This window comes from Larus michahellis, chromosome 7 (assembly GCF_964199755.1).
Source record: "Larus michahellis chromosome 7, bLarMic1.1, whole genome shotgun sequence".
Taxonomy (NCBI): Eukaryota; Metazoa; Chordata; class Aves; order Charadriiformes; family Laridae; genus Larus; species Larus michahellis.
This window is the reverse complement of record NC_133902.1, coordinates 28,318,846-28,331,620: the sequence shown is the minus strand read 5'-3', so window position 1 is coordinate 28,331,620 and position 12,775 is coordinate 28,318,846. Positions and strand designations below refer to the sequence as shown.

Here is a 12,775-nt window from a genome sequence, read left to right as displayed (position 1 = left end):
AAAGAAGCCTGCCCCGCTCCCACAAGATGGCGGCGGGCCTGTGGCGGAAGAGAGGTCGCGTCACGCCCGCAACCGCCCGGCGGCTCCGTTGGGTGTTGGTTAGGGACAAAATGGCTCCCGAGGGGCCGGGGCGCGGGGACCTCGGTGAGGAGGGGTTGGCGGCGAGGTAGTCTCGAGTTAAGTATGTGTATGGACGTTTATGGGACTGCGGTTTTTATGCTGCTGCTGGTATGAGGACAGATAAAACGGCTTTGTATCGGCCCCGGCAGCCGTTTAGTGGTAACGGACCTTTTTTTCAGTGAGCAGTTACGGACTTGGGGGGTGTTTTGGCGGGAGTTTATACAGAAGCAAGGCTCATACTTGGTTCATGGCTTGCACTATCGCGCTTGAGTTCGTTCATGGTGAGGATAATATCATACAGGTGTGTGAAAGTTTTATGCTTCCCATTGTTGTATAATCTTCAGTAAATTTTAAGTAATGCGTTGTCCCTGTTAACTGGTGTTCTGATTCCCTTGGTATAAAACAGCAACTTCGCACAAAGCAACTTACTCTGAGGTGCTAGTGTTGTACCTGGAGCTGCTGTCTTAAAAGCCTAAAATATAAAATTCTGGGCTGTTTTATCAGCTGAACTAGAAAAAAGCCATCTCCATATGTGATGAAATTAGACACATCATATATAACTCCCAGCTCAATGGACTTCAAAGCATTTACAAAACAGTAAGTCGTCATCTGTGCCGCTAAAAATACAGCAGCGGAAGCAGCGTACTCTGGGATAGCACATTGTTGTTCAGAGAGTCATGCTCCCTTTGGAACTGCAGGGAAAAAAGGAGGCAGAAAGTAATCACCCACACTAGAATTTGGTCAGGTACCAAGCAACTGCACCATGTTCTGAAAAAAATACCTGGATTCTTACTGAAACCATGTGGTCAGGCTCTCACTTTAATACCAATCATTCAAGGGTATCATAGTATTTCTGCTACTAAGACATAGCATTGGATCGGTGCTGATTCAGAAGAAAACCAGCTACCTGCTGTGAATCAATATGCACACTTTTTCCTTGGATCTATGCCATAGAAGAGGTTTAAGGAGACTATGGCTGCAGGCTTAGGAAAGAAAAATTATGTGGGTTTTTTTTTTCTTTTTCAAAAATGGATGAATGATACACCAATTTAAGACAGCCATTACTTAAGCAACCAATATACTCTTTTGTTTACTTACTCCACTTTTTCCTTAATTTACCTAACTTTTATATGCTTATTAAACAGTTTTCAGTTTTGTATAGGCAGCATTTATGAGTTGCATGCAAATTTTTTTCATTCTTCCCTCCTTGTTTCTAAGTTGAAACACTACATTGTCTTCATTGATAGGTTCTCATGTAGACTGGCACTGTAAATCAGTATAAATGTAGAACATAGAGCATACCAGTAAGATCAGATGTGATTGAGAAGAGATGGTCCTATATGTTTCAATTTAGAGAGCTTTGCATGTAAATCTCTGGCTTGGACGTAATTCTCTTGATATTTTTTCGTAACAGGTTTGATCTGTTTGATTTTGTAGATTCCCCTGGTTATGTAAAAAAAAATAATAATTTTTTTCTGTTTATGCCTCCTAAAATACTATACACTTGTGTTTTATGCTGTATATTTCAAAATCAGACTTGGAATGATCAGGGTGACACCATTCCATCTGTATAAATAAATGGTGTCACTAGTTTCATTTGTGATGTGTTGGTGTTGATTTTATTATTATTATTTTAAAAAAGGCTAAGTCACTAAAGGAAGATTATTTTCAAGGGTTTTTCTTCTCCATTGGAACAATGGTAATAAGATTATCTGACTTGCAGATTTTCAGATTTCTATTTGGCCTACAACTGAGGATAGAGAACGTATAGAGCATCTGTAAAATCAGTTCCCTGTCACACGTGTTAAAAGAGTTTGGATCAATCCCTGAATGTTTTGATACCCACGATGCAATCCGTAAACTAAACTGGAAGACAAACATGGGTGCTGAGTATGTTCCTTGTAATGCCTCTTGAAACAAACACTTCTAACTTCCATTAGCTGCATGTAGAAAACACACTTGCATTGATGTAAAAAGCCTATCTAATAAATGCTGATCTGGCCAAGATCTAATTGCAGTATAGAAGCTCATAGTTTGAGAGCTCAACAAAGATGATTTTTGTAGGAAGATTTTCAGGAGAGACTTCAAGGCAAGTTAACCACAAACACACAGTTATCGTCTGCTGTTTAAACTCCAACTGCCACACATCATGAGAACAGTTATTCTGTTACGCTCTAAAGTAGGAATCTCACTGACGTCCAATTTATACTGCACTGTAGTCAGTATTGTATTAGAATTATTTAGCTGCTTTAACTTCTCTGTAACATACAAATTTGGAAGATTATGCTAATGATGTAAATATTACAGGTAGCATTAGCAAAAACAACAAAAAAGGGAGTTATAAATCACCATTACGTTTCCAGGTGAGGAGAAATAGCTCTTTTGACTGCTGATGGAGATGGAATTTTCACCTGTGTTTCAAAAAATAGATCATCATCAGTTCTGTTTTTCAGAACTTAAGATACAGAAGGAAATTCCTGACTAGTATTACAATCATGTATGTTCCTTACCTGCTGGTGCCACTGCTGTTCGTGACCCTGTTCTTTGCACTGTAAAATATCCGTGCTGGTGGAAAGGCCATTTTAACATAAGGACAGCTATTGCTATGGTTACAGTGAAGACAGATTTGGTACTATTATTTTAATACACAGGAAATACTCCATCCCCAGGCAGGATCAGTATTAGAATACATGTAAAATAGAAAGTGTTATGAGTATTGTATATAATAATGATGAGACATTTTTATATTCCACAATATTGGTAAAATATGTTCATCATAAATTAAGGCAGTGGTTTAAGGCAGTGGCTGCTATCTGGCTATTAAATCATTGAGTTATACCACCTTAATCCATAAATCCATGAATTTTACCTAAACTAGCCTAGTCTAACAGTGAACATGCCCAGCGTATTTGCTTATATAGATTGTTGGTAAGGCAGATTCTTATGATCTTCCCTATACAAGACAGCACTTATGCATGAATTTAATTTTTAAATCTTTAAAGTAGAACATTTGTGGAAATTAAATTAAATTGAGATTACTTGCTTGCATGTAAGTTTTCTGGAAACTGTGGCTGAAATTAGAAGACATAAGATTTTGATTGTCTTGATTTTTTTCATATACAATAAAGTCTTGATAAACCAAATGATCTGTTTTAAAAAAATTACCAAGGAATGCATTAGTTTATATAGTAGCCAAACTACATTTGTATGTATTTTACATCTTTTAGGATAAAGAAACTAAGCAATGTACCAAGGTTATGTATGCTGAAAAGATTACAGTAACTTTTAAATCTGTCTTCATCTGCTAGTGTTTGAAAATAAAACCATGTATGAATCTCTTTTCAGCTAGTGTAAATAAAGCTCTTGATTTTTAACAGAACTGTCTGCTATATCTGTGAAATGGCAGGCTTACAATGTTTTAAAACACTAATTCTACAAGAGTTACTTCTGACTCTAAAGCATTTGATGTAGAGCAAACAAAAAAAAAACAATTAAAAGCATACATACAGAAAAAAATGAAAACAAACTCTCCCAACAGGAAACTAAATGGGTCAGAAACTACTGCATAAAGTTTTTTTAAGCTTCTGGAACAGCTGCAACAGAGTTGGGGTGGGGTGGAGCAGCCAGTCAGCACACAAGTACTGCACACCAGATGGAAATTACAAAGAGCAGCTGAAGTGAGAAGCACATACCTTAAGTGCAAGATTCACCAACACTGCATGTAATGCTAGTTCTGTTAATTGTTTTTCTGAACCACCATCTAAAATTCAGTTATCTTAAGAAGTTTAGTTGTGGACCCAAACAGAAAACAAGCAGTGAATACCAGCCTTTGAAAATGTGTATTCTGGGTGGGACTGCCTAAGGGACAACATGGAAGTATTTTGTGCAACAGACCTTACACAGTAGGTTCTTGATTTGTTTTTCAGGGAATGATGCAACTGGATAGGGATGCTTGAGAAATAATTAGGCAAGAGGAGTTTAGTAAAACAAATGTTTGCCCTATGAACAGTGCCTTGAGCAATGTCATACAGAAATGACAAACTCCATTGAACAGTACAGCTGCAGTCCCACAATAGCAGATGTTTACTGGCTCTAAAAATAAAGCTGTTTTATAATCTCACTCAGAAAGGTTGTCTGTGAATATGTATATATTAAAAAAAGAGATAATTTAGCCATATTTTGATGGCACCTTCCAAGTTTTTTGTAAACCTGCAAATTTGTGACACAATTACTTAAGCTTTCCAGTTTCTTCATCATGGAAGTACACTATGTAATTGTGTCATTTTAAGTTTCTCACTTGTCTAATTTTGCTTTTCTGTTGAGTGTCACAGATATACTGTTGTTTGGATTGAAAAATGAGATAGTATACCCTCTTTAGCTTACGTAACTAATGACATAACAAAATTTACAATAGGATATTCAGCCAATTCTAATTCCCGGCACTGCAGAGGACAAACTGCCAACAGGCCTTTTCTCCTATAGTTCTCACTCCAGGCATTCTTAAAGCACTCCAGAAGCTGTTAGATAACTTAAGGAAAAAATAGGAAAAAAAATTAATAAAAAATTAAAAGACTAGGTGTAAAAAAAAAAAACCCCAATCTGTACAAGGTTACCTGTAATTAAGAGAGTACAATTTTTGTCTTAAAAACAATACACTTTCTCAATTTCATTCAATAGAATGTTGGCAGGGCTTGGAAGAGCTGGGTTGATAGTTTCCCCTGTTCTTAAAAGGATGGTACAGCAAACCCAAAAGCATATGTATGTCTTTTTTTTTTTTCCCCTTTTTTCCCCAGACTGAAATCACGTAAATCACTCTGGCTGTGTTTTCTGATCCCTTCACAAACGTATAATATAATCAAAGAAACATGTTTTTGCCTGTGATAGACTTTTAATATGCATATTTTAAGTACAGACTGAGCAGCAGGCTTATGTATCTTTCAGCTTAGTAATGAGTAAGTATTAAGTCGTCATATTTGATCTTCAGTGATGGCCTCCACTCTTCTTTGGAGGAAACAGTGTATATTCAATGCCAAGAGCTATGACGAAAGCTGCAAATCCCCACTTGAGTCCCCTAGTAAAGACTTCTGTTAAGGTGACAGGTTTTGCAAAGCCACCCATATATCTCCAGGCTTCATTACTAGAAGAAAAATTAAACCAAAAGAATAAAACAAGATCAGTGGAGCCACTGCGATAAATATTATCAGGAATATCTTTGTTCAGAAAAAAAGATGAAGGTATTTCAACTAGATATGAATTGATACTGTAACATTTCTATCATTTCAATAACAGGAGTTACCATAAATAAAGTTCATGATACAAACTCAATGGGTGTACATGCATTTAATTTGAGATACAGTAACACCGGCAAACAATATAATTCGAGTAACAGAATCACCTCCCCAAACTCAGGTAATTGTTGTCTTGTGTTTTTACTCTGAAACAAAATCAGAACCCACTAGCACATGCATGGGATGGAGTAACTACAAAGGCTAGTCACTGTGCTAGACAGTATCTAGCATAGTTAAATCTTAAAAGGGAGTTTTTCCAGCCGTAGAAAACTCATCCTAGTGTGGAGGTACTTTCTGTTTTACAATACAACACTTATTAAGGTCAGAAAAGCTTATTAAAACTGATTAAACCCCCCCCCCCCAAAACAAACACCATGAAATGGAAAAGATTGTGTTTAGCTAAAAAGCCACCGGATATTTACAAATCTCATGCTGTTTTGCCTGTTTTCAACCTACGTTGTTATTGAAACATTAGTCACTGCTATAACTGAGTACAAGTATTTATGTGTAGCACAAAGAATGTAATCAAGAAACAAACTGTGTCCATCTCTAAGAACTCAAAGTCCTTAAGAAAAGGAAAAAACTACTTGCACAGAAACAAGCAATAAAATCAGAACCATCATTTTAGGAGATGATACATTTTTTTAATCAAGGGGGTCAAGTATTTATGTTCATAGATAATCCTCTTGTGCAGATGGTTTATGTGACTTGGGATGAAGGCATAATGGCATGGAAGAGTATCTTCTAGATGCTAGTATAGGATACTAATGGATAAAGACATGGGTTTCCGAATATGACATCTTTCACGCAGCTTATTCTGTATTGAATATGTACATTAATGTACATTTGCTACAAAGGTGGAAACCTGATCCCCTGTTAAAAGGAACTTAATATATCAAACAAGGAAGCCCTAGAGAGGGTTACTTTTTCAAAACTTCTAGTGCAAGATACTAATAATGCAATCTTCATATTACTGAAGCAAATAACGTGATAATTTAATTTCTCGTTTGTTAAGGAAGATTGGCATGATACATTTGTACTTGTCCTTTGGAACTGAAACATTACCTTACATAAAATTGCAAAGTTCAGGAGGAATCATCTCATGCTTTAAATTTGACTTTGTTCCTTATTTCAACTCTTCACATAATTGGCTCAATTCCTTTCTTTTACCAGAGAAACATTATTTTCTTTTTATCTAGGAGGGGCAACAAATATTACACAAGCTCTTTTTCAGTTTGCTGTTTTGCAACACTTTCTGAACTTTGAAAGTATATGCGCTAAAAGTCAGGTTAATTTACATGAAATTTATGATACTAAATTGTGTCAATTTTTTATGGGAATAAGCCTATTGCTTGCTGAAAAACAAATTTTTCATAAGCAAAGGAAAAAAAAAAGCTAACACTGCTTGCACTCCACAGAGGCAACAGAAATGTGACACAGGCCTGGAAAGTTCATTGGTAACTGATAATCCTAAGGACTCGTATCTCAAATGATTCTTATCATCATCAAAACTAAGTTTTCCTCTTATGCTTACAGCCTTAAACTGTTTCAAAGTAAGGAAAAAAGCGCTGTCAATCCCAAACCCCTCCAGAGGTTATAGCATGTAAAAACTTTTTAACAGATCCCCTGTTTGCTCTTACATTTTTCTTGTAGTGATTTGAAGTAAAGCCTCTTCTATGAAGGCTCCTGGAATAGTTTGCTCATGCAACTTCTCCCTTACAGAACAACTGGACTACACAGCACAAGACACTTAGCATTTTTATTCCCCAAGATTTAAAAGAACGAGCATAGTATTACATAATTCATGATGTGGAAGAAATATATTAAGCCCTGTTTTAACAGCTGCCTAAATGATCCAGAATTGCTCTGGCAACAACTTAAGACGTAAAAATCTGATCTTCCATTATGTCATTCACTGCTTAGCAAAATGAAATGCACAATTGAATCAAATTCCACATTGTATACTAGTATATTTCTTCTTTTCAAAAAAAGGCCTCCTGTTGTATGTGAGGATTGCTATTACTACTCAGAATGGCAATGTAAGTTCTATCAACTTCAGCAAGATCTGAACACACAATCTCTTTGCTGAAAAGGTATAGGCTTACTCATGTATGCAAGACCTAATGTTACTTAAGTAGTAACTGTTTTGGTGGATGAGGTATTGGTCATTGTGCCTGATCTGTATCATTGTGAAACATCACAAAGCGCCACGGGTGCCTTGGAAAATGCGGAGACTGGTCAAGGTGATGCAAGGCATAACCTCCATGCAAAAAGTAAATAAAAATTTAGCTGAAATTCTGAATAATATATTCTAGATGCATTTCCCACAATTTTTACTAAAGAAAGAACAATCTGCAATGACAAGGTTCATTTGATGCTACAAGATGACATACCAAGAATATGAGGCTCTTGCACTTACCGAGCCCACGGATCCCTAAGACCCCGTTTAGCTAGCATTTCCTGGACCTTCTCTAGTGGCGTACCCTCTACCTTCCATTGTCTGTAGTCAGGAAGTTCCATTTTGCCATGGCCATGGCCATGGCCATGTTCATTTCCATGCCCCATACCTACAAGAAAATATCAGAATTTTTTATTTCTCAGAGAGTATCAGCTTATTTTCACACACTTGCAAAGAACAATACCCTGTACAGGAAAAACACGGAGGTAACAAGTACTTCAAAGCACGTAACACTGCACATGAAGCGTCTTCTGCATTGTACACAGTACATTGTAGGACAAAGAGCTAAGAGGCTTTATGCAGCATTTCAGAAGTTGGTGATTAAGCACAATAAGGCAAACTATGCAGAATTAAGTGTTACTGTGTTGTAAGTCACCACCATTATATTCATGAAGCAGCTATACAAATGTTCCGTGCTAGAAAATAGTGTCAGAAAAACAATTGTTTCCAAAGTCTATAAATGCACTTTAGCAACATGAGGGCCCAACAACTTGCAGGCTTTCCAGAGTACATCAAAAAGGTCAGAGTTCAGTTTGGAAATTTCTAACTTAGGTATGGCAGAGCTATGATCACCAAGCTCTGAAGAAAAACATGAAAAAAAACAGACTTTGCTCCTCACCTCCTTTTTTTGCCTCCAATTCCGTCAAACATAATTGTGGCAATAAACAGGCACAGGACTGATGAATGGACAAGGAGATGCACCTTACCAGTCATTTTATGAGGCTGGCAAAGATATACTTTATTTAGATACAACTTTGAGAGAACTATGAAAATATTAAGGTTCTCATTAAAAACAGCGATCAAGGCAGATCGGAAAGTGAACATTTTCAGTGAGATCATGAAGGACCGGAAGAAAATAACAATGGCTTTGAAGTCTCTTATTTTCACAAAGCACCCGAGACGACTTTGAGCCAGGATTTCCCATTTTAACACATATCTGGTAGCAAAGAACAGATTTAATATCCTTAATTTTTATGAGAATTGACTGGAACGTAATGGTGCCAAGAACACAGCTTTGAAGACTGTAACTCTAGAAGGCCCCAAGCCATCGAAGAGGACTCTCTTGCAGAAAGAAACCTGAAAAAGAGCTCTGCCCCCAAATTAAACCCCAGTCTACACCCTTCCCATATAAACCCAAAACTTCTATCAGCTTTTTTCTGCAAATAAGGGGTTTATGGGCACACTGGCACAGCCAACAGACTGCACTACAGGACCAGCCGGGCACTTTCCGTCAGCAAAGCCGGGCCCAGAGGCCGCCCCGGACCACGGGCGGGAGGGCTACCACAGCGTCAGCACCGTGGCCCGTTAGCTCGGGCGGGGTGGGGCAGGTGTCCACCTAACGGCGCGCAGAGAAGGGCCACGGCGGCTGCGCCAGGCCGCTCCGGCCCGGGGCAGCGGACACCTCCGCCGACCCCTCCCCTCCCACGCCTCCCACAGACACTCCTGGGCTGGGCAGCGGCACAGGCAGGTCACAGAGGGCGCCCAAACTCGCCCCCCTTCCTCCCACGCCTCCCGCCAACGGGCCCTCAGTACCTGCCCGCTCCGTGACCCTCCTTCAGGACGCAGCCGCTACCCGGAAGCGGAAGTCGGCGCGAGGACTGGCCGCTACTTGAAGCACAGTTCATAAGAGTTCCGGATAGCTTCCGTTCCGGTTCTCTCACACTGACTTGGCGAAGACGCAGAAGCAGCGAGGCCGCTGCCCAGCCCTCTGCCTCCCGCAGCCCTCCCGTCGCGGTTTAACGAGGCACGTCCCGCACACGGAGGGGCAGTGCCGCCAACTCTGGCGGAGGACCGGGGCGGGAGGAAGGAGACACAGAGAGGAAAGCGGCCAATCAGTATGTGGCTTGTTGAAGGCGGGAGCGGCCCAATGGGCGGGTGCGTTGTTGAGCTGCGGGGTTGGCAGTGTCTGGAGGTGGCAGCGGAGGAGAAGAGGGTGAGGGGGCGGCGGCGGTAGCCGGTACCAGTCGGTACCGGGGCCGTTGGGTGGCGGTGGGGATCGGTAGGGGGACGGCAGCAAGGACCCTTCCCCCCCCGATCCCTTCTCTTCGCTGGCTAGCTGTTGCCCGGTGCGCGAGCAGGGACGGAAGCCCGCGGGGTCTGCGCGTGCGGGGGCGCGAGCCGTTGTTGTTCTCCCCCCCCCCGCCGTCGCCGCTCGCTGGGGTGCCGGGCGCCGCGTTCGGCCTCCCCTTCTCTCCCTCCCTCTCCCCGCAGACGGCGGCTCCCCAGGCACCGCAGGGGGGAGGCGGGCGGGGCGGGGGGAGCGTTCCCCCCCATCCAGCGGGTATGTAAGCCCCGGGCCGGCGGAGAGCGGCGGAGAGGCCGCGGGGCCCGGGGCGGGTCCCTCTCGCTGCCTGGCCGCGGGTTTCTCCTCACCAGGGGAGGAAGTGGTGAGGGAAATCGGAGGTACTCACAAGCGCGACAGGCACCAGGAGCAGACTTCTGGTGTTCAGTGGATATATCTTAAAAGAGCATTGCTGTTTGTTTCCATAGGAGAAGTGGGGAGACATCCTGAAATCCTGGAACTGCACCGAAAGGTAGGTGAAAGTTAAGAATTCTATTGACAGCTGCTTCTTGAGTAAGGTGGTTGCTTTGTTCCATTGAGTACTGGTCTCTGGGGAGCTCCGCATTTTGTGTGCCATGGCCATGTAATTGTGAAGTGTCAATTGCTTTAGTATCTGGATAATTAAATTATTTCTTATGTTCCTCAAGGTTAAGTGCATAGTCCCCTTCATACCAAAAGAAACTCGCAAAAGTTAACTACTCAGTCAGTGGCTTATGTAGGCTTAAATTATTCCTCAATTGTAGATGGTAGAATTATGCTGTTTCTTTATAGCAGAATAAAAACTCTGTTGTTATATTAGTTTCTAATGCTCTTATAAGAATGAGAATAAGCACTGGTTTATAGCATGATGGTGGCCGAATTTTAGGACAGACTGTAGTGCTTTTTTTTTTTTAATATCCTGATGTAAAGCTGCTTCTGGGTTTCGTTTTTTTTTTTTTTTTAATAGGGATATTGGAAGCGCATGAAAAGAGTTCCAGGAGGAATGCCATTATCATGTTATTAACAGTGAAACTGTTCTAAATAGAGTGCCATCTGTTTAATCCAGACTGCTTCTGTCTGGTTTCAGCATTGAATGTTTTTCACCGTGCAATAAAGTCTGCAAGATTCAGAGCAGTCTCTTCTCTGCAGATGCAGTGTCAGGGTGAGAGGAGACACATTTGTTTTTCCGTAATGTATGTGGGGTGGAATTGCGGGATGACTCTTTATTTGTGAGGTACCTAAATCTCTGTCTTATAGAGAATGAAGTTCTGTCAGATACCTGTGAAGTATTTCTTGTTTCTTATTGTGGCTGAATGCTTATGAGTAAGTGTTCAAAGTCCGGTGTTGCTGAGGAATGTTGATGTTTTCCTCAGGACGAAATTTTTCAGTGATGTGTAGATGTGTAAGATACCAGACACTTTGGTTTTATTTTTTGGAGGAAAAATACAAAGTCCTACTTTTATTTATGTTTTTTTTTCTTATTTTGTTTTGTTTTCTTCGTGGTGCTTGGAAGCATGTCTTGATTATTTATGCATGAAGCCATACTTTACTGGTATTGCTGAGTCTATCAACATGAATGTTCAGTTCTGATCACAGAATATTGACTTTGTGTGACCTATTGCGATCAAACAGAATTGTAGCAGAGGAGTGCACTCAGCAAGATTTGTTTGCAAATGTGCTATCGCTTTCAAGGTTTAACAAGGTAGCTGTTTCCCCTCACCCAAGTACATAAAAACTCTTGATAGGAAAAACTGTGTAGTTGGTAGATTTGCTCTGCCACGAGGTGCTTAATGTTTTGCTTCCTAAATTTCCTTTTCTTTCAGCATGGACCATACTATTTTCTTTTCAAGATAAGACTGCAAATACGGGGCATGTGATGTTTTGGGAATATAGGAAGCTTTTTGAAGCTGTATCTTCACCAAATAAGTGAGCCTGTGTAATTTCAAGGGGGCTTACAGTCTTGCTACAACCTGTTTTTGAGAAGGAAGCTTCACCTATTCAGTGTCAGTCTGAAAAAATGAATAGTATGGACAAGGAACTAACATAAAGAAAAGAAATTTTCATCTTGCATAAAAAATGCTGGATGTCCTTTAGGAAGGAAAGGTCATTGGGGCTTCATATGCAAATAATCAATATTTTTTGTGGTTTATTCAATTGCTTTTTTTGGTACTATTCATGCTGGTGATAATTACTGAAAAGATTGTGTTCTACGATACAGTTATGCTAGCATGTATCCAGCCATGCTGGTTATAATCTGCTGGGATTCATGCTTATGTTGCTAGGTTAGAGGAAGGTGGCAGGGTTTTCTTGAATAGCTTTCAAAAGCCCATGTTTTCAGAAATTTGTGCTGATATGCATTCTGGATTAACAGATTGTGAGATACATTATGAGCATTGCTCTTCTCTGCCTGTGCGGGTAACATTCTCTCTAGCACTGAACCGTGTTTTGTGGTATACTCCTCATGATTGTTTTCTACAGTAAAAAACTGTATGACTGATGGCGACTTGAAGTATTTTCACTTCTGAGATGACAAAAAAGGGTTTTGGCGTTGTTTTGGGCTTTTTTTTGTTCTCAATATCTTAATGCATATTTTAACTACTTAAAACTAAATAATGTATCTTTTTTTTCCCGAAATTGCATGGTGCTTTATCCAGCTTTGTATTAGTAGTCATTTATAAGTCATTGGAAGCCTTATGTCATTTGAATAAAATGGTCAATCCTGCTTTAATTACAATAATGACGGAAAAGATCTTTCTTTAGTCCATCTTCGTTTCTTTGGATGTTTTTTTTAAAAAGGCTATGAAATGTGGGGAAACAAATTGTCTTCTCAGGCAACATTAGAGAGCAAAATATTTTATGGGTAGTATC

At 40.1% G+C, this 12,775-nt stretch overlaps 2 protein-coding genes across 8 annotated transcripts in view; one reads left to right on the top strand and one right to left on the bottom strand.

The window, feature by feature from the left end:
* Window positions 1-4,988: 4,988 nt before the first annotated feature.
* NDUFB3 (NADH:ubiquinone oxidoreductase subunit B3) lies at window positions 4,989-9,537 on the bottom strand. Its single transcript, XM_074595644.1, has 3 exons — window positions 9,400-9,537; window positions 7,828-7,975; window positions 4,989-5,257 (listed from the first exon to the last, which is right to left on the bottom strand). Exons 2-3 carry the CDS (start codon window positions 7,971-7,973, stop codon window positions 5,101-5,103), a joined length of 303 nt encoding a protein of 100 aa, XP_074451745.1. The 5' UTR covers window positions 7,974-7,975; window positions 9,400-9,537; the 3' UTR covers window positions 4,989-5,100.
* Window positions 9,538-9,682: 145 nt separating this feature from the next.
* The window catches only part of LOC141746663 (hyccin 2), a 74,852-nt gene continuing 71,759 nt past the window's right edge, over window positions 9,683-12,775 (top strand). For 3 of the 7 annotated variants that reach the window (XM_074595611.1, XM_074595603.1, XM_074595610.1), the window contains exons 1-2: window positions 9,742-9,799; window positions 10,357-10,400. The gene's annotated coding sequence lies outside the window, so the exon portion shown is untranslated. Of the gene's footprint in view, window positions 9,933-10,356; window positions 10,401-10,994; window positions 11,070-12,775 lie in introns of all 7 variants that reach the window. The other 4 variants (XM_074595608.1, XM_074595606.1, XM_074595605.1 and 1 more) reach the window with 4 other exon arrangements.